The sequence below is a fragment of the Leucoraja erinacea genome, chromosome 1, assembly GCF_028641065.1.
Source record: "Leucoraja erinacea ecotype New England chromosome 1, Leri_hhj_1, whole genome shotgun sequence".
Taxonomy (NCBI): Eukaryota; Metazoa; Chordata; class Chondrichthyes; order Rajiformes; family Rajidae; genus Leucoraja; species Leucoraja erinaceus.
Genome location: NC_073377.1, coordinates 161,922,063 through 161,943,192, shown reverse-complemented (window position 1 = coordinate 161,943,192; position 21,130 = coordinate 161,922,063). Strand labels below are relative to the sequence as shown.

Sequence of the window (21,130 nt, the reverse complement as noted above, 5' to 3'; positions counted from 1 at the left end):
AAAACAATCTCGCCTCATAACTGAATCTCTCCATCCCAAGCAAGTAGTTGAAGTGTGAAGAACACGGCCTTTCTGAGATAAATCATTTTAATAAGTATTTATTTTCTCATCCACACTGATGTTAATTATGTGTAAACATTTATAGTAACTCGTTGGATAGAGATATAAATTGGGATTCCAGTGAGATTTATGAAGAAGAGAGTCAAGTCTGGAGTGTTTATTTGTCACATGTACTGAAAACGGAACGATGAATTCTTACTTGAAAGAGCATAACTGGTCTATAAACAGTAATCAATGATAACACGATAGACAAAAGAAAGTTCAATAAATCAAAACATAATATTAGTGCAATATTGCAACTCAATAAATTACATTCGTGTGGGTATGACAATTCAGGAAGGATGCATTGTTCAAATGGGCATGCAGTTTCACAAGAGTCTGCATTAATTGAAGTATCTTAATAAAGCGTGCTGGTGAGGGTAAGAACAGGAAGATAGTGTGTGTGTTCAAGAAGGAACTGCAGATGCTGGAAGATCGAAGGTACACAAAATTGCTGGAGAAACTCAGCGGGTGCAGCAGCATCTATGGAGCGAAGGAAATAGGCGACGTTTCGGGCCGAACCCCTTCTTCAGACTGATGGGGGGTGGGGGGGAGAAGGAAGGAAAAAGGGAGGAGGAGGAGCCCGAGAGCGGGGGGATGGGAGGAGACAGCTCGTGTGTGTGACTGTGTTACTGAGGAGTTGGTACCGGGGGCAGGAATTCAGATCTCTAGACATTGGAGTCTCTTCTGGGGCAGAGGTGCCCTACACAAAAGGAATGGGTTGCACCTTAATTGGACGGATATCAATATCCTGGCAGGCAGGTTTGCTTGTGGATGGATGGGCTTAAACTAGATTAATAGAGGGGGGTGGGATATTATTCAGGGCAGATGCAAGTGAGGTTAGAAGTATGGATAGGCAGGAGAAGGCAGGGAGTGAGGACGGAATGGTGCTTTAAATTGCACTTAGTTTAATGCAAGAGGCCTGACGGGTAAGGCAGATGAACATGGGGCATGGATAGGCACGGGTGATTGGATGTTGTATTTATGGAAGCCTGGTTAAGGGAGGGGCAGGTCTGGCTGCTAAATGTACCTGAGCTTCGTGAGTGACAGAGGTGAGGGTAATTCTGGGTGCTGCGTTATTGGTTAAGGAGGGTGTCATGGCAGAGGTCAGGGGTGACATTACGGACGGTTCGTCTAGTGAGACTATATGAGTGTAGCTGAGGAATAAGAAAGGGATGCTCACCTTGTTGGGGGGTGTACTTCAGGCCCAGAAATAGTCAAAGGGAATTAGATGAGCAAATGTGTCAGGAGATTGCAGGCAGCAGCAAGTCTAATAAGGTTGTCGCACTAAGGGATTTTAACTTTCCCAATATTGACTGGGTATATCATAGTGCGAACGATTTAGATGGGGTGGAATTTGTTAAACGTGTTCAGGAGAGTTTCCTCTGACAATATATAGAGGGCTCCACACGGGAGATGGCAACGCTTCATCTAGTCTTGGGAAATTGGGTGGGGCAAGTGGATGAAATGTACGTGGATAAGTCTTTTGGGACCAGCGACCACTGTTCTATTAGGTTTAAGGTAATTATGGATAGGGACAGAGCAGACCCACGATTTATAGTGCTAAATTGGAACAAGGCCAACTTTGAGGGTATAAGACAGAAACTTGCTCGAGTTGATTGGAGTAGATTGCTTGAAGGAAAATGAATACCAGTCAAATGGGATGTTTTTAAAAGTGTGCTGACAAGGAAGGGTGGATAACAAGAGAAATTGAGGCTTTGGTCAAGAGTAAGAAGGAGGCATGGGACAGGTATAGGCAGCAGGGTCCAGGTATATCCCTGAAGGAGTTCTGGGCACTATGGAGCAAGCAAAAAGGAAATCACAAGGTGAAAAAGGGAACAGCAGATAGCTGTGGCTGATAGCATTAAGGATAATCCCAAGAGATTTTATGTACATAAAGGGAAAAAGGGTAACTAGAGAGAAAGTGGGACCCCTCGGGGATCAAAGCGGTCGACTCTGCATGGAGGCACAGGAGATGAACAAGGTCCTCAATGTGTATTTCTCCTCTGTTTTTACCGTGGAGAAGACCAGGACGACTGACGAATTCGGGGCAGTCACTGGAAGTGTCTTGAGAGCAGTCAGTATTACAGTAAAGGAGGTGCTGAAGGCCCTAACATGTATGAAGGTAGACAAATTTCCAGGGCCTGATCAGATGTATCCAAGGACACTGGGGGAAGTTAGAGAGGAAATTGCAGGAGGTCTGGCTGAGATCGTCATTAAATACAGGCGAGGTACATAAGACTGGAGGGTGGCAAATGTTGTGTTTCTATTGAAGAGAGATTGCAGTTAAAGGCTGGGAAGTACAGACCAGTGAACTTAATATCTGTGGTCGGAGTTATTGGAGCGTATTCTGAGGGATAGGATATATAATCATTTAGATGGACAAGGGCTGATTAGGGATAGTCAGCATGTTTTTGTACGGGGGAGATGGTGCCTCACAAATCTGATTGAGTTCTTTGATAATGTGACCAAAGAGGTTGATGAAGGTAGAGCTGTAGATGTTGTACATATGGATTTCAGCATGGCATTCGACAAGGTTCCACATGGGAGGCTGCTCTGGAAGGCAGGTTCCCATGGGATCCAAGGAGAGATAGCTGAATGGATAGAAAATTAGCCCCATGGAAGGAAGCAGAGGGTGGTGGTGGAAGGTTGCTTTTCAGACTGGAGGCCTGTGACTAGTGTTGTGCCGCAGGATTTGGCGCTGGGCCCATTGCTGTTTGTCATCTATATCAGTGATTTGGATGAGAACATACATGGCATGATTAGCAAGTTTGTACATCACACTAACGTGGTTGGTATTGTGAATAATATAGATGGTTGTCAAAAATTGCAGAAGGTTCTTGATCGATTGGCCAGGTAGGCTGAGGAATTGTTGATGGAATTTAAGAATATGAGGTGGTTGGGCAGATCAAAAAATTGCAGAAGGGGGTTCTTGAAGTCGATTGGCACAGGTAGGTGGAGGGCAATTGTTGATGGAATTTAAGTTGGTATGTCAGCAGAAATATTGGTGAAGCTGTTTAGAATATTGTGTTCATTTTATATATATATAAATTAGGTGCAGGAGTAACATGGGCAGATCCAATGACAGTGATCATGGTCGGTACCTGCCTTCTCTCCATACCCCCTGATCCCCTGGGGCCACATGTTGCAGAGCAAATGGGGCCTCAACTCCCTCTGGGTTGCAAGTACCACTCTCTGTGTGAGTTTGTTGAAAGTGGCAGCACAGGTATATAGGGTGGTCAAAAAGACTTCTGGCACATTGGCCATCAGTCAGAGTATTGAGTATAGAAGTTGGTAGGTCATGTTGCAGTTATATAAGACGTTGGTGAAGCTGCATTTAGAATATTGTGTTCAGTTCTGGGCACTGTGTTATAGGAAAGATATTGTCAAGCTGGAAAGGGTGCAGAGAAGATTTACGAGGATGTTGCCAGGACTCGAGTACTAGCTATAGGGAGAGATTGAGCAGGCTAGGTATTCTTTGGAGTGCAGGAGTATGAGGTATCCTTATGCCCCTGTCCCACTTAGGAAACCTGAACGGAAACCTCTGGAGACTTTGCGCCCCACCCAAGTTTTCCGTGCGGTTGCAGGTGGTTGCCAGAGGTTGCAGGTACAACAAAAGCATCCACAAAGTAGATTGTTTTTTTAATATTTTTTAAAACATGTAAAAAATAGTTTTGTAACTGGAATCAATTATGACTACCAAAATGCAATATACAGGACAAAAAGTATTTTGATTTTTTTTTTTTAAACACATCGTGTGGAGGATGAGAGTAAAAGGTTAATGACAATGGTGCTGCCTAATAATCTATATTAAGGATTTATTAGAGGTCTGTGCTCTGAAATCTACAGGTAAGTCACTATATTTAACGTTAAAGTTTCATATCAATACTTCACACTGGACAGATCATCAAGGTGTAGGGTATTCGGAATGTTATAACCAGCTTCAGTGTTTCCTCATGGTAATTTTTCCTTCCATTTTCTCCATTTTTTCCTGTATCACAGGCCGGTAAATTCATTGACACTCACAGGACAGTTCAGCTTTGCAGAAATTCATTCCTGGGTCGTCTTCTGTTTGCCCGAGGTACCGGATAAAGTTCCAATAGGTGACAGTGTTACATTTTACTTTCAGAACACATTTTTGGATACACAGTTAGAATGTACCTACAGGTAAGTCAAAAAGCTGTGTTCCAGATTATATCATTGTTGATTCACTCATTTTTTAGTTAGACAGTTAATATTTTAACAATTTTAAACAATTTAACCTTTATACGCCAGTGATGTAAGCCTTAATTTGCTCTTATGGCCCACAACAAAAATGGATAGGTAAGTAAACAAAGTCATAAATGTCTAATTTGGCTTTCATAACATTGCCTATATTTTCTCCATGTAAAACATTTTAGGAGCAATCTTCCTGCCACCTCTGTAAACCAGTAATTTCGTATATTAAAAATCATCGATAACAATAAGCAATTTCTAATACCTACATTTTAAACTGCCTAAATCCTCTTAAATCTTCTTGCAGCCGACCTTCTCTCTCTTTTACCCTGAATCCTGAAACCTAAAAGGGATCTGCTTCACTGTCACCACCACTCAATGATTTATATTTTCTTTCAATCCAACAATTCCTTGGTACAAAAACTGTAATCCTTGTGTTTAAATATTCCTCGCCATCTCTGTGACCTCGATCAGCTTTATAGTCTTTCCCAGTGCATATCCTACTGTTTTTCACTTGTGACAGCTGTGCCTTAAGCTTTTTAAGCTCAAAATTCATTTTTTCTCCATCTACGTTTGTATCCTTTATCCTCTCGGGTGTTCCTTAAAATGCACCATCTGACCAAGCTTTAGTTTACTTGCCCTAAAATTACTTTCAATGACTCACTGTCAATTCTTGTCAGATAGCACACCTCCAAAGAACCTATGACATTTTACTGCACACAAATACAAACATAAATGTGGTCACAGTTGACTTTAAAAATTAGAATCTTTTATGTCTCTGTTTGATGAACAATAAAACAGAAGAAGTGTTTCGGCCCGAAACGTTACCTATTTCCTTTGCTCCATAGATGCTGCTGCACCCACTGAGTTTCTCCAGCATTTTTGTGTACCTCTAATAAAACCAATAAATTGCTTTCTAAAACCATTTGCTCCTGCCTTCTGGTATCTAATGGGTTTGGCCAATTGGGTTTTCAAAATGATAATACCCCAAGCTTTTCACTGGAGATTTCCTACCCACACAGCATTTCTGGATTTGTTGTAGATCAATAATTAGAGAACGTTCCTATTATTCAAGAAAGCAATATCATCTTTTCAACCAATTAGCAGGATAGTTGAAGACAATCCAAATGGACAACGTTGATCTATATTTTCTCCATGTAATACTTTTAAGAACAATCTTCCTGCCACCTCTATAAACCCAGTAATTTCATATATTAAAAATCATCGATAACAATAAGCAATTTATAATACCTACATTTTAATTTTCCTTACCCTTAGAACAGAAAAGACTGAAGAAGGGTCCAGACTTGAAATATCACCAACCGTTTTTCTCCAGAGATGATGCTTCACCTGTTGTGTTACTCCAGCACTTTATGTCTATCTTTGGTATAAACCAGCATCTGCAGTTCTTTGTTTCTAGACTAATAACAATGTTTTCTTTCTTTGAATTTACTTATTGATGACTGACTATTTGGAATGAAAGATAGAACATTTTATTATATATCACATTATGTTGGAGAAAATATTAATCATCAGGATTTGATGAAATAAAAGCATGCAAAATATAGTGATATCTGATTAAATTATCTATTTTGTCCCATCACCGACAACTTTGGGACTTAATAATCTATATTTTATAATGTTTGTTCATACATTTAAAATGATATAACACTTCTATTATTTGTGTGCGGACAAAAACAAATTGATTATGGGAAGTATTTTATTTATTTAACATTCAGTTTGTTGTTGAATAGTAACTTTGTCCCTTGTGTTGCTCTTTAGATGTATTTTTAAGGAATATTTAATGTGCACTTTAAACTTAATTTTAGAAAAGGTGAAGGAACTTTTAAATCTGACAACATATCTACCATTTCCATCCTGAAGGATGTATTAACGAAAGAAGCTACAAAAAGGAAAATCAATCTCAATATTTCATATGGTGAGAAGCAAAGCAAAATTTATTTCAAATGTCCCAGAATTCTATTTCATGAAACGTTTTTCCTAAGTGTTATGTTTTTTCTTCTTGTAGATGTTAATGAGGAATCGGTAAATTACACGTTAAAACTAATCCATCCCAAATTGGAATATCAGTTGCTGTTAGCCAAAAAAGTCCATTTGATTGATGCATTGAAGGTAAGTTGCATAGATAATGTTACAGACTGTGTGGAAATTTTTTTAGAAGTTATGTTTTATTGAATGCAGGCAATTAAATTGTTAAATACTCTTATGTGGAAAGATGATTGGGGATATGAATGCAGATATCTCAGATAGGAACTCATTATTTGCCAATCATATGGCTCAGCTCTGTCAAGATAATAATTTAATATTGTCAAGCAAAGTGCTTTTACCTACAGATAGTTATACTTATATTAGTGAGGCCTGGCACACCACATCATGGCTGGACCACTGTATTAGTACAGCTGATGCACATGCCTCATTGGGGTGTATGAGCATTCTGTACGGGGCAGCAATGACTGATCATATACCTGTTGCTATGACAATAAATGTTGACACATACCTGTGGTATCCAGAGATAAAAAAAATAGCTTTAATACAGAAAAACTGGACTGGTCAACGCTTACAAAGGGAACTCCTGCGAACGGTAAACCCGGAAGTTGGATAGAGGGGACTGAAGGAAGACATCGGGAACCTTTGCGGTAACAGTACGGCTAGCCTATTATGCCCACACAGATAAATCCTTAAGCAATATTCATCTACCTAAAGATGCAATAATATGTAGTAATGTTAATTGTAAAGATATGAAGCATAGGAGAGTTATATCTGCTCCACGTATAATGATATAGTAAGCGCCTTATATGTAGGCAGTAAGCCCTACTGCAAGCATAAAAACACAAGACACATAACATCAGCAGCATCTGGCTGGAAATAGACAACGTATGTAGCCGAGTATCATACTGAAGCCCGAAGAAGCCACCATATCATCCGGCTATGGCAGGTAGACCCAGACAGGGAGAGAGAGAGGCTTGTGTTTTGAGTACAAGAAGTTGCTCAACTAACAGACAGCATGCAAGGTATAGAGTATTCAGCTGTTTCGCTTCATCTATCAAAAATGAGCAAGCTATGAGGGCTGATTCCATGGCTAAGAAGCTGCTAAGTAACAATGCTACAGATTTTTGGAAGGAAGTGAGAGCTCTTAGCAGTTGCAAAACATCTCTACCATGCACTGTAGATGGAATCTCTGGACCAGCTAATATGGCGACAACATTATAGCACTTTATTCAACTGTGTCCAAGCTGATTTGTATAGGGTGGACAATATTGAGAGTAATGACTCAATGGCGATTATGTCACATGAGCTGTATCATGCCATGATCAAGCTGTCCAACAACAAAGCAAGTGGCTTGGATCATATCTCTGCTGAACATCTTAAGTATGCGAGTATGAGGATAGCTCCTCTCCTTGCTATTTGTTTTACTGGCTTTATGATTCATGGCTTGTTACCAGATTCAATGTTGTCTGTCCTGTTAGTGCCGGTCATTAAGGACAAAGCTGGTAAAGTAGGCAGCCTAAATAATTACAGGCCCATAGCTTTAGCCAGCATATTGTCAAAAATTTTTGAAAGAGTTCTGCTGGATAGAATAAATGAGTTTGTTAACTCCACAGATAACCAGTTTGGCTTTAAAGCTAAACATGGCACTGACTTATGCATATACAGTATGCCCTAAAGGAGATTGTAAACAAATATAGAGGCAAAAACTCTTCAATCCTTATGTGCTTTATTGATGCTTCCAAAGCCTTTGACTGTGTTAATCACAGAAAGCTGTTTGGTAAAATGAGTCAAAGAGGGGTGCCTAAATACATTGTTAGAATTCTGGCCTACTGGTATGCCCACCAGACTATGTAAATAAAATGGGGCAATAGGGTCTCAGCCACATTTGGGGTTAGCAATGGTGTTAGACAAGGGGGGATTTTGTCCCCAGTCCTTTTTAATCTATATATTGATGATCTGTCTAAACAATTGAAGGCCTGTAACACTGGGTGCGTGATTGGTAATATTTTAGTGAACCATATTATGTACGCAGATGATCTTGTGGTCTTTAGTCCATCTAGCGCTGGTCTCCAGCAGCTCCTTACTATATGTTCTGTGTATGGTGTGGAACATGACATTAAATATAATGCTAGTAAGAGTGCTGTTATGATCTGTAGAACCAAAGAGGATCAATGTCTAAAATTTCCTGATTTTAAATTGTCTGACAATAATCTTAGTGTCTGTAATAAGGTAAAATATCTAGGGCATATTATTACAGAACAAATGACAGATGATGAGGATATTTATAGGCAACGACGCATGCTGTATGTACAGGCAAATATTCTATTGCGTAAATTTGGTGCGTGTGCAGATGTGGTGAAGATGTCGCTATTTAGAGCATACTGCACACCACTCTACACTGCGCACCTGTGGTCGAACTATGGAAAGACAAGTATGCAGAGACTAAAGGTGGCATATAACGATGCCATGAGAACACTGCTAAGGGAACCTAGATGGTGTAGTGCCAGTAATATGTTTGTGGCTGCAGGAGTCAGTACTTTAGAAGCTATCCTAAGACATCACATGTATAAATTAATTTGCAGGATAAATGACTCTAAAAACGTGCTTATTGTGGCCTTGTCAAACATAAGGATTAGCACTACACGCTACGAATCCCAGCTGTAGAGACACTGGTATCGTTGTCTCGTTGTAGGACATTGATCATTCTTTTAATCTGGATTTTTAATTTATGTATTGTGTTTTTTTTTAATATATAAATTATGATGTTTTTATAAGTGATATACTAAGATTTTATATGTATTTTATGATATTTAATATGCAATGCATTTTTTATGTAATGTTGCCCCCTTGTCTGGACCTTGAGTCCGAAATAAAGTTTATTATTATTATTATTATTATTATTATTATTATGAAGAAAGAAATAGCCACGGAATAATCAAAATGCACACTTCCATGATTCAAGAATAAAGAATAATTCAAGAAAATATTGGCTAGATCCCATTTGTATTATTGAATGCAGTTCTTGTCAAAACACTCCAGGAAGGATATAGTAGCAATCAAGAGAATGCAGAAGAGATTCATCTGGAATGGAAGACTGGTTATAAGGAGAAGTTGGATAGTCTGGGTGCTCACTGGAATGTAGGAGGCTGAGAGTTGACCTTATAGAGGTTTTTAAAATGAGGAGGGGCCTAGATAGGAATCAGTCTTTTTCCCAGGGTAGGGACCCTGAGATCTAGATGGCGCAGGTTTGAGGTGAGAGGGAAAGAATTAAGGAGAAGGTGGTTTTCTTGAATGAGCGACCAGAAGAGGTGAAAGCAGCATTTGGGTGGGTACTTTTTACTGGAAGGCATAGCGAGAAGCAACTTGGCGTCAAGTTGGGAAAAGGGGAAGTACAACGGGATCTGGGGATCCTTGTTCATCAGTCTATGAAAGTAAGCATGCAGGTACAGCAGGCAGTGAAGAAAGCGAATGGCATGTTGGCCTTTATGACAAGAGGAATCGAATATAGGAGCAAATAGGTCCTTCTGTAGTTGGACAGAGCCCTAGTGAGACCACACCTGGAGTATTGTGTGCAGTTTTGGTCCCCCTAATTTGAGGAAGGACATTCTTGCTATTGAGAGAGTACAGCGTAGGTTTACAAGGTTAATTCCCGGGATGGCGGGACTGTCATATGCTGAGAGAATGGAGCAGCTGGGCTTGTACACTCTGGAGTTTAGAAAGATGAGAGGGGAAACATATAAGATTGTTAAGGGTTTGGACACGCTAGAAGCAGGAAACATGTTCCCGATGTTGGGGGAGTCCAGAACCAGGGGCCACAGTTTAAGAATAAGGAGTAAGTCATTTAGAACGGAGACGAGGAAACACTTTTTCTCACAGAGAGTGGTGTGTCTGTGGAATTCTCTGCCTCAGAGGGTGGTAGAAGCAGGTTCTCTGGATGCTTTCAAGAGAGAGCTAGATAGGGCTCTTAAAAATAGCGGAGTCAGGGGATATGGGGCGAAGGCAGGAACTGGGTACTGATTGGGGATGATCAGCTATGATCACATTGAATGACGATGCTGGCTCGAAGGGCCAAATGGCCTACTCCTGCACCTATTGTCTATTGTCTATTGAGATACAGGCCTAATTCTGGCAAATAGAATGAGCATAGATAGTCATCATGGATGGCATAGACAATGTGGGTCGAAGGGGCTTGTTTCTATGCCACATTACTCTATGAATAAACCGTACCACCTTCAGCTCAATTAAGAATAAGTAATAATAATATTGGTTGTGTATATGATGTCCACATCAAGTAGATGAATAATACTGTAAGTACCATACCACTACAAGTTAGTGTTATATGTTTAGCACCAGTAGAATGTTAAGAGTCTCTGTAAATAAGTGTAATAATCCATGTAATCCGGTGATTGTTTTGATTGCAGGAATTGCAAGTTTATGAAGGAAATGTGGATTTCCTAATACCTGAATACCGCTCCATTTTGGAGGAAGCTGATAGTCTGCTTGAGGAATATAAGAAACAACCTGCTCACTTGGAGAGACTGTATGGCAAGTACTATATATCGAGAGAAAATCTATATGAATTGTTGAAAGATACAGTTATGCTTAAGGATGCAGTTTTCAGATGCACATTATGCACCAATCCTGTTACTTCTCCCTCCAAAATTAACATGTTTTCAAGGTTTCAAAATATACTAACATAGGTAATACAAATCCAGGACAAATAGACTCAGAAATAGTTGCTTTCCGAAAATTATAACTACTGTTAATTCAAATTCACACATGCACTGACTTCACAGCCCAACACCCGGACTTCCATCTGTATATATGTATATAGCGCCGCAGAATTGTGCACCTATCCCCCCCCCCCTTCCCCCTTCTGTTTTTTTTTTTCTGTTTCTTGTTTTTTGTACTAAATTATATGTATGCACTGAGTACGAGCAGCTTTCAATTTCACTGTACATGTATAGTGACAATAAATGGCATATCTATATCTATATCTACTCAAATGTACTGTTAGTGAGACAGTCCAGTTGAACCATCTGATTGTGCATTAAAAATATGAATCTTAAAGAAGCACACCTTTACAGCAAATTATCCTTTCATTTTCTTCTAAAGATTTTGACACTGGTGATATATTTTTTCAACTTGTGGGTCATTCTTCAGTAGCATTAAACATTGATTCAGCAACTGTAATATTCATTTATCATTGAAATGGTAAAATGACCCTCAAAGGCATCCTACTGATGTGAATGTCACACAAATATATACTAGGTTATATCAGGAAATATTAAGTCAGATGACCAAAAGCTTGGACAACACGTGAGTTAGGAAGAAAAACCAACCTGCTATGTGTAGATGATTATGAAGGGAATTCCAAAACTTAAACCATATACAGCTGAAGACATGACCAGGAATTGTGGAGTGTTTCATTCAGCAATAGAGAGTCCTCCATAATGACTCGGCTTCCCATTCCTGCACTCAAGATATGCAACATGACAGAATTGACAGACTGTGGAGATCTCAAAGTTGTGGGACTACTTCAGTACCTCAATAAGGGCATAGTCACAGAGACATTTAAAAACCAGGATGAATATTGAGACATTGCTGGGATAGGTCAGCTAGTACTGGGTGAATGGATGATGTAGATTTGTTTATAATAAGATTAATTGAAAGATGGGAAGAACTCTTGATTAATTGTTTTCAACCAACATCATCAAAGGTGTGGATTGATTGGAGGACCTTGTTGAGCATAAATAAGCTGTTACATTTCCTGCAGTACAAAAATAACCAATATTAAATACTTCATTGATAGTATAACTTTTTGAAGTTGTATTAGCAATGTGTGACATTTTTAACTCTTTTGGGATGTTGAAGACATATATAATGACCCAAAATTTATCTTTATCAACATGGCAACATTCATAATTTATAACTTTATAAAACACAGAACTGTTTAGTTATCTACCCGTACACAGTTAAACATAGAAATCCATACATTTCTGTCACTAACATTCTTCTGCTGGACAAGCCATGTTTTTTTTAACAGTCTTTATAAAAGCAATGGATTTTTTGCACATTATTCTCGTTGTGAAAACCAATGACCATATCAAGCCATAATGAATAACATGTAACGGTTTTCAATGCTTATTAAACCAGAATTACGTTTGCACTAACTTCCCTAATCCTGAAAACCTAAATTTATATGTGTGGGTGTTGATCGCACATGGGATCATGGAATCATGCATAATTAATGCACAAAAGAAAACCTTTCATTCTATCATGCCTGTGCAGCTGCTTCTTGCATATGTCGTGCACAGCCTAAAGTTGTAGGACAACTTGTTCTATTTGATCTTATTTGATTGTGCACGCCAGGGTTGATTGCATTCGCTGAAACAGGGCGGACCACGTGAAGGTTGCAATCTCCCACCCCATGCCTGTGCTGATCAAAAAAAAAGAACTACTGTGCCAAAGTTGACATTCCAATTCTATATCGATAATCACTTTTCAGGTATACGTCCAAATACTTTTTTTTTTAGTTGTTGCAAAGGTTTCTGCTTCAACCAACCATCCTCCAGTGACTTACTGACCTTGCCACTCTCGGGGTAAGATACTTGTCCACATCTCCCCTTTAATTTAAATTTAAATTTAATTTAATTTAATCACAATTTAAATTTCGTTGTACATGGTTCATGTTACAATGACAATAAAGAAACTATTCTATTCTATTCTATTCTAATCCTTGTGCCAATCATTTTAAATCCATGCCAGCTGTTATTTTACCACACAAATAAATACATCCTTCCTATTTACTCAGCCTGCTCCCTTATAATTTTAAACACCACAATTAAGTTTCTTCAGTCTCCTGTGTTCATAGCATTTGGAAAAAAAAAAAAAATCATGTTTAAAAAATAATAATTTTGGGTCTGTCTTTTGTGCTTATGCCGTGACTTATCTACATGATTTAAGGAAGCCGGAAGAATTAGTATATTTATTTCTTAGTTTATTATCTTCAGTTTGACTGTTCAGCAGAATGACATTGAAGTTGCTAGACCACTCAAATCCTGTGCAGATTCCATCTGATTGCAAATCATATCTGTAAAGAGTAAGTACATGTTAAAAAACTTAACAGCAGCTCTGTAGACAAGTTCTTTCAAGGTCACCATCTTATAATTAATTTACCACTGATTGGAATCCAACAAACGATCAAATCTACTCAGCCTTACCCACTGCCTCGAGGATATAAAGTGTTGGATAGCCCAGAACTTCCTCCAACTAAACGAGAGTAAGTCTGAGGTCATCCTACTCAGCCCCTCGGAATCCATCAAAACGATAGCAGGTAGCCCTGGTAGCCTTACCCCATTACTCAAACCTCACGTCAAAAACCTTGGCGTGATATTTGACTCCGCCTTGAAATTTGACAAACAGAATGCCGTGGTAAAAGCTAGCTTCTTCCAGCTTTGAACCATAGCAAAAATAAAACCTTTCCTCTGATTTGACGACCTCGAAAAGTCCATCCACTCATTTATCTCCTCCCGTCTTGATTACTGCACTCCCTTTACACTGGCCTCAGCCAATCATCCCTGTCCCGCCTGCAATTGGTCCAAAACGCAGCAGCGAGACTCCTGACGGGCACCCGATAAAGGGACCACATCACCCCGATTCTGGCCTCTTTCCACTGGTTCCCAGTGCGGTTCCGAATCAATTTCAAGCTTCTTTTTGTTTGCAAAGCCCTTAACGGACTGACCCCCACCTACATCAAAAATCTGCTTTCCCACCATACCACTTCCAGGTCCCACAGATCGGCCGACTTGGCGTTACTGACCATCCCGCGGTCTAGGCATAAGCTCAGGGGCGACCGCGCTTTTGCGGTTGCAGCTCCTAGACTATGGAACAGCATCCCTCAAAAGAGTTGATGGAGGGGGCAGCCCTGATGGGAAGAGGGATTCTGTTCTTAAAGTCTAGACTTAAAACTTATTTCTACTTATTTCTACTCTCAAGCCTTTCTTGAGGTCCTCTGAGGGAGCGCTGTATGTATGTATGTATGTATGTATTTATGTATGTATTGTTAGATCTATGTACCACTGTATGTAGCACGTTAGTACCTGCACTTTGGTCAACGAGAGTTGTTTTTAAATGTGCTATAGAAATAAAATTGACTTGACTTGAATCACTTGCCTATTTAGTTAACTTCACAGACTATGTAACTTTTCTAACGTATCGGATTGGAACCACATTTAGCTGTTTGCCCACATTTCAAGACGTCAAATAATCCTATTTATAAACACTTAATTCACCATCTTCCATGATATCTAAGAAAAAAATGACGTTGGAAAGAGGCATAATTAAAAATAAAAATTGTAAAATATTATTTACATTTATTTGTTGAAATGTAATAGAAATTTGTAGCACTTAAACAATATACTGTGGGATGCATCTTTTGTGTTTAAACTAATTGTCTTTATTTTTGTCCCCTATTTAGGCATGATAACTGATCTCTTTATAGATAAATTCAAATTCAAGGGTACGAATGTGAAAACCAAGGTTCCTCTTCTGCTGGAAATTTTGGATAATTATGACCCTGGCAGTCTTGCAGAATTCTTTGATTCAGCATAATCTATGTAAAGCTAGTTGATCAGTATGTAAAAATCCTGACTAGAGTACTGTGATTGGAAGACCTGCCCTATTACTAGTACAGGTCATTGATGGGCAGAATTCACATGAACTATCGGCTTATTGTGAAGCTATTTAAAGAGATTAATTCCTATCATTCAAAATAATATAGAAATAAAGAACAGTATAAACTATTTGAAAGGTATATTTCTATGTTTCCACGCATTTCCCTTAATTTCTGTGGGATGGCCTTTGTGGAAATGTCTGTCAGTACCATCAACATTCTGCAGGAGTTTATATAAATGTAGATAGGAAGTTTTTACCTGAAATGGTAATTAAACATTTTCAAAAGGTCTTTCTTTCCAGAATTAAGGAGAAATGACTAAAACTAGAGTGGAATTTGCATTACTCACCAAGTTCCCCTCAGCATGCCCTATCCCAGCTCTATATAAATATATACAGGTACATACACTCAATGTATGTGCTCAAACACATCCATACGCATATATATAATGCGTGTGTGTGCGTTTACATTGAGTGCATATGTGGCAATGGCTCTTTGTACGTTTAAGAAATCTGCATCTCAAGTCCAAACATCAGTACTGAAATGGAAATAGGCAACGTTTCGGGCCGAAACCCTTCTTCAGACTCTGAAGAAGGGTTTCGGCCCGAAACGTTGCCTATTTCCTTCGCTCCATAGATGCTGCTGCACCCGCTGAGTTTCTCCAGCTTTTTTGTGTAACCTTCGATTCTCCAGCATCTGCAGTTCCTTCTTAAACATCAGTACTGAAATATTCTCTGGAGGAATCCAGCAAGGCTAAGATTTAAGAATTTATGTTTTATTTTCGCATCTGATTTTGTTGATAATTTACTTATTTATATAATGTGTATATATTTGCAATTTGTATCAAATATATATTGTTTACATGTCTTCCGTATACTGAAATATAGTAGTAATGGGCACTGTTTGATTTTCTCAATATCCCTCTGGAGAAACACTAATGTTCATATCTATAACTCCAAAGTAATAATGACCCATATATCATTTAAAAACATATTTGCTGTTTGTAAGAGCTAATCTGTACACTGCTCTAAGACATACAAAAAATGTTGGTAAAATATCTGGATAAAGGATTACTCATTCATATTTTATATTCTATTCAGTATTTTCAAACAAGTATTACATACTATTAATTACAAGACTGGTCAGTATATATAAACAGATCATATATATAATATAGATATATATATAGTAATTAATAGTATAATGTTTGAATATACTGAATATTCTTGATATATAGTAACCATTAAATATTGAAAATCTTTGTAATGTTAGTTTACATACTATTTATTCAAACTTCTGTTAAATTATCAGCATTAAAGTTTTAGTAGGTAACTCCATACTCTAAAGGAAGAGCAACAATGATTATTGTATTTTTTCGAGCAACTATTCTATTTTACCCAGCTGGATTACATTCCATGAAGGTTGTTACTGAACTAAATTCAGTACTTATGTTCATTGATGCAATGATTATTTTGCATATTGGTTTGATGATGGACTACAAATTGGACTACACTTATAAAACGTCAATTAAACATTAAACATTTTCTTGGTTTGGTCTCATCTTTGTTAAAAACCTAGAAGTAAAGAAATAACATAACAGTGAGGAAAATATGGATAATGCAAAAAAAAACTTTTGATTGGACAGTATCATTAAAATATTACACTACTACCTGTATTTAGGTAATAGAGGGCTCTTCACAAAAAATGATTATTTTAACGGCATTGCCATTGGTTTATTATTATATGTAATGCGATACGGTATAGTAGTCTGGGCGCCTGACCATGGTGGAACTGCGGAGAGAATAAAACTACTGTGGTGACTCATGCGTGTTTGATTAGTTAAGATTTTGATTTTTACAACTGTACAACTGTAGTGAAAACCTTTGGTTGCATGCTATCCAGCCAATCATACCAAACATGAGTACAATCGAGCCTTACGCAAGGAAAAATAAGCAGTGCAAAGACAAAAATACCAGAGTGCAGAATATAATGTTACAGCATTACAATTACAGAGTGCAGATTCCTACAATTATTGATTACTTAATCTTAATATCTGCATGGGATCATTTAAATTTAGATGCAACATCCTAATAATAATAATATATTTTATTATCATTGCACATAATTGCAACGAGATTTGGGTATACAGCTTCAATCCGATGTCATAACTTAAATAACTAATAACATTTAGATTTAGATACCCCGAGAACATGGTTTGTAAAAAGAACATTAAAACAGTAAAAGTCAAAACAGACTAAAGTGCAGATGTGTCTGTGCGACGTGACCATCCGAGGGAGACAGTCCATGGGGGTAGGGGGGCACTCAGCAGGGCCGGTTCAGAGCCGCTATAGCTCTGGGAATGAAGCTGTTCCTGAGTCTGGAGGTGCGGGCGTAGAAGGCCTTGTAACGTCTGCCGAAAGGTAGGAGTTTGAACAGTCCATTACAAGGGTGTGAGCAGTCTTTATGGATGCTGACGGCCTTCCTGAGGCACCGTGTGTGATAGTTATTGCCCTTACTCTTAAAACATTATTTGCACGGTTGTAACCATGACAGTCATAGAAAAAAAGGGCTCCAAGGTAAGCAAGGAAATGAGAGCATATGTTTGCGCTCATCATAGCTCAAGACAATCAAGAGTGTTTAATTGTCAATTACACCAAGAACGGAACAATGAAGTTTTGAAACCACATTAAGGCAACAACATCACCAATAAACGCACGATAAACAAAAGCACAATAATTTATCAGATAACTAGATCATAATACTGCAACCAAAGTACATACAGCAACCTATACAAAGTCCATAGTCATTCTTTGCCAAAGTACAGATGTGGTAAGGGTTGTACAGTGTGGTTCAGGAGCTGGATGGTTGTGGGAAGAAGCTTAAGCTGGAGGTAATGGTTCTTGGGGTACCCAATGGCAATAGCAACATGAGAACATGACCAGAGTAGTGTGGGTCTTTGATGATATTAGCTTCTGTCTTGACGCAGCACGTCCTGTAGATCCCTTCGATGGTGAGGAGGTCAATACCTGTGTTGGACAGGTAATGTCCACTACTTTCTGCAGCCTCCTTAGTTCCTGGATGTTCAAGTTACTGAACCAGACCGTGGTACAACCAGCCAGTATGCTCTCTTACATACAGTTGTATACGTTTGGTAGAGTAGTCGGAGACATGCCAAATCTCAATTTTCTGCGGAGGTAGAAACATTGATGAGCTTTTTTTGTGGTTGCATCAATATGCAGTAAGAATTTCATTGTTCTATCTGGGACAGATGTCAATAAACCACTCTTAACGCTCTCGACAGATCTTTGGAAATATCCACACCCAATAACTTGAGGCTGTTGACCTCTCCACTGCTGTCCTGCCAAAAAAGATAGGTTCATGGATGCACACCTTTCCCTTCTGAAGTCCTTGATCGTGCTAATGTTAAGAGCAAAATTGTTGTTCTGGCTCCAATCAATCAGGTTATCGATCTCCCTCCTGATACTCGCTCATCTTTATTTGCCTGACAATGGTGGTAGTCAGTAAATTTAAAGATGATGTTGGAGCTATACAGTCATAGGTACAGAGAGTAGAACAGCAGACTGAACATACAGCGCTTGTGTTGATGGTCATAACTTTATTTTAGAGATACAGTGTGGAAATAGGCCCTTCAGCCCACTGAGTCCACGCTGACCAGTGACTAACACTATCGTACACACTAGGGACAATTTACACTTTACAGAGCCAATTAACCTACAAACATTTATGTCTGGAGTGTAGGAAGAAACTGGAACACCTGGAGAAAACTCATATGATCACACAGGGAGAACATACAAACTGCGCAGATAGGATCATTAGTCAGGATTGAACCTGAGTCTCTGGTGTAGTAAGGCAACAACTCTGCCACTGTGCCTCCATAAAGTCATTAGTGCTTTATTTGTCACATGGGTAAGGTGGTCAAAAATGTTTTTGGCACATTGGCCTTCATCAGTCAGAGTATTGAGTATAGAAGTTGGGAGGTCATGTTGCAGTTTTATAAGACGTTGGTGAGACCGCATTTAGAATATTGTGTTCAGTTCTGGACACCATGTTAGAGGACAGATATTGTCAAGCTTGAAAGGGTTCAGAAAATATTTACCAGTATGTTGCCAGAACTAGAGGGTCTGAGCTATAGGGAGAGGTTGAGTAGGTTGGGTCTCTATTCCTTCAAGCGCAGGAGGATGAGGGGTGATCTTATAATGTATAATATCATGAGAGGAATAGATCGGGTAGATGCAGAGTCTCTTGCCCAGAGTAGGGGAATTGAGGACCAGAGGACATAGGTTCAAGGTGAAGGGGATTTAAATGGAATCCAAGGGGTATTTTTTTCCACACAAAGGGTGGTGGGTGTATGAAACAAGCTGCCAGAGGAGGTAGTTGAGGCTGAGACTATCCCGTTGTTTAAGAAACAGTTAGACAGGTACATGGATAGGACAAGTTTGAAGGGATATGGACCAAGCACAGGCAGGTGGGACTAGTGTAGCTAGGACATATTGGCCAGTGTGGGCAAGTTGGGCCGAAGGGCCTGTTTCTTCACTGTATCACTCTATGACTCTATATGCAATTGCACAGTGAAATTCGTTTTGCATATATTACACTTGTGGGCACCACCTTATTTGTGCAGTAATTGAAAGTTCAAAGTCTGGTTTCTGCGCACTCGCTACATTGGAGCAGTTCCTGTGAACTGTTGTCCCTCTATTCTCCTAGACCGGCCATCATTGTATTACAGGGTACCTCCTGCAGCCTACCTGAAGACACTGGAGGCATTACCCGGGTTCACCCTCCTACCGGTCCTGTTGAAGAAATCTGTCCTGGGCCTCCTCCATTGCCAGAGTGAGGCTCAGTGCAAATTGGAGGAACAACATCTCATATTTCACTGAGGTAGTTTACACCCCAGCGGTATCAACATTGACTTTCTAATTTCAGATAGTCCTTGCTTTCTCCCTCCTTCCCCTTCCCCTTCCCAGCTCTCCCACAAGCCTCCTGTCTCCGCATCTTCCTTTCTTCCCCCCGCGACATCAGTCTGAAGGAGGGTCTCGACCCGAAAAGTCACCTATTCATTCTCTCCATGGACGCTACCTCACCCGCTGAGTACACGCACTGATTGAGGCCTACTGATGAGGAAGTTAAGGATCCATTTGCATGGGGATAGCTATATTTAAAGGTTGGATTGTAAATTGTAAATTGTAATTGTAAATTGTAAATCTTTATTGTCATTTCCTGAGTATTCGCATACTCAGAGGAAACAAAAAAACGTTTCTCAACCAGTGTCCATTCAGTTTTCGTTACAAAATAAATAGCAATTAAAATTAAAAATACAGTCATGAACAATTCAACCCTCTAATAACATTCAATAACATTCAACAGCCGTTCCGACCGGCAGCGGCACAACAGTGGCTCTGCTGCAGTGTGGGGGTTTGTGCGCGATACTTGGCAGGGGGGAAAGTTCATTTAACAGTCTTATAGCCTGTGGGAAGAAGCTGAGGAGCATCCTGCTGGTTTTGCAGCTGATGCTCCTGTACCTCTTCCCAGATGGGAGGATGGTGAAAAAGTCATGCGATGGGTGGTAAGGGTCTTTGATGATGGAGATGGCTCTGCTGATACATCTCTTCTTGTATATGTCCAGCAGGAAGGGGAGTGGAGCACCAATAATCCTGCTTGCGGTCTTCACTATCCTGTCCAGTTGGTGCCGTTCGTACGCCTTGCAGCTCCCGAACCAGGAAGTGATGCCGTATGTCAGTGTGCTAGTGTAGTGCCGTGTGTCAGTTGCTAGTGTAGGTGCACTGCTAACAGGTGCCTGGGTGCCTGACCACCAAGGGGTAGGACCAAATGGAACCGCGGAGAGAATAAAACTACTGTGGTGACTCATGGGTGATTGATGGTAAGATTTTGATATTTACAACTTTATTATTGCAATGGGGTTACGACAAATGGTATGCAAGGTACGTGACATTGGTTCCATTGCAATAACAATGTGTCAAGACCTCTGGATGAATTACTCCTTTAAGTAAAGATACCTGTTTCCATGTACATGCATTGATATTATTGCATGAACAATGACAAACAATGAAGAAAGCCTACATATTCATGTGAAATAGGTCATTATTTCAAACT

General features: G+C 39.4%; 1 protein-coding gene across 1 annotated transcript in view; it reads left to right on the top strand.

Moving 5' to 3' along the window:
* bbs7 (Bardet-Biedl syndrome 7) overlaps positions 1-15,537 on the top strand; it is a 47,390-nt gene extending 31,853 nt beyond the window's left edge. The window contains 5 exon segments of the mRNA XM_055647129.1: positions 4,102-4,266; positions 6,144-6,253; positions 6,344-6,447; positions 10,746-10,869; positions 14,804-15,537. Of these exon segments, the coding sequence (XP_055503104.1) occupies positions 4,102-4,266; positions 6,144-6,253; positions 6,344-6,447; positions 10,746-10,869; positions 14,804-14,937 (637 nt within the window). The 3' untranslated portion in view covers positions 14,938-15,537.
* Positions 15,538-21,130: the final 5,593 nt, after the last annotated feature.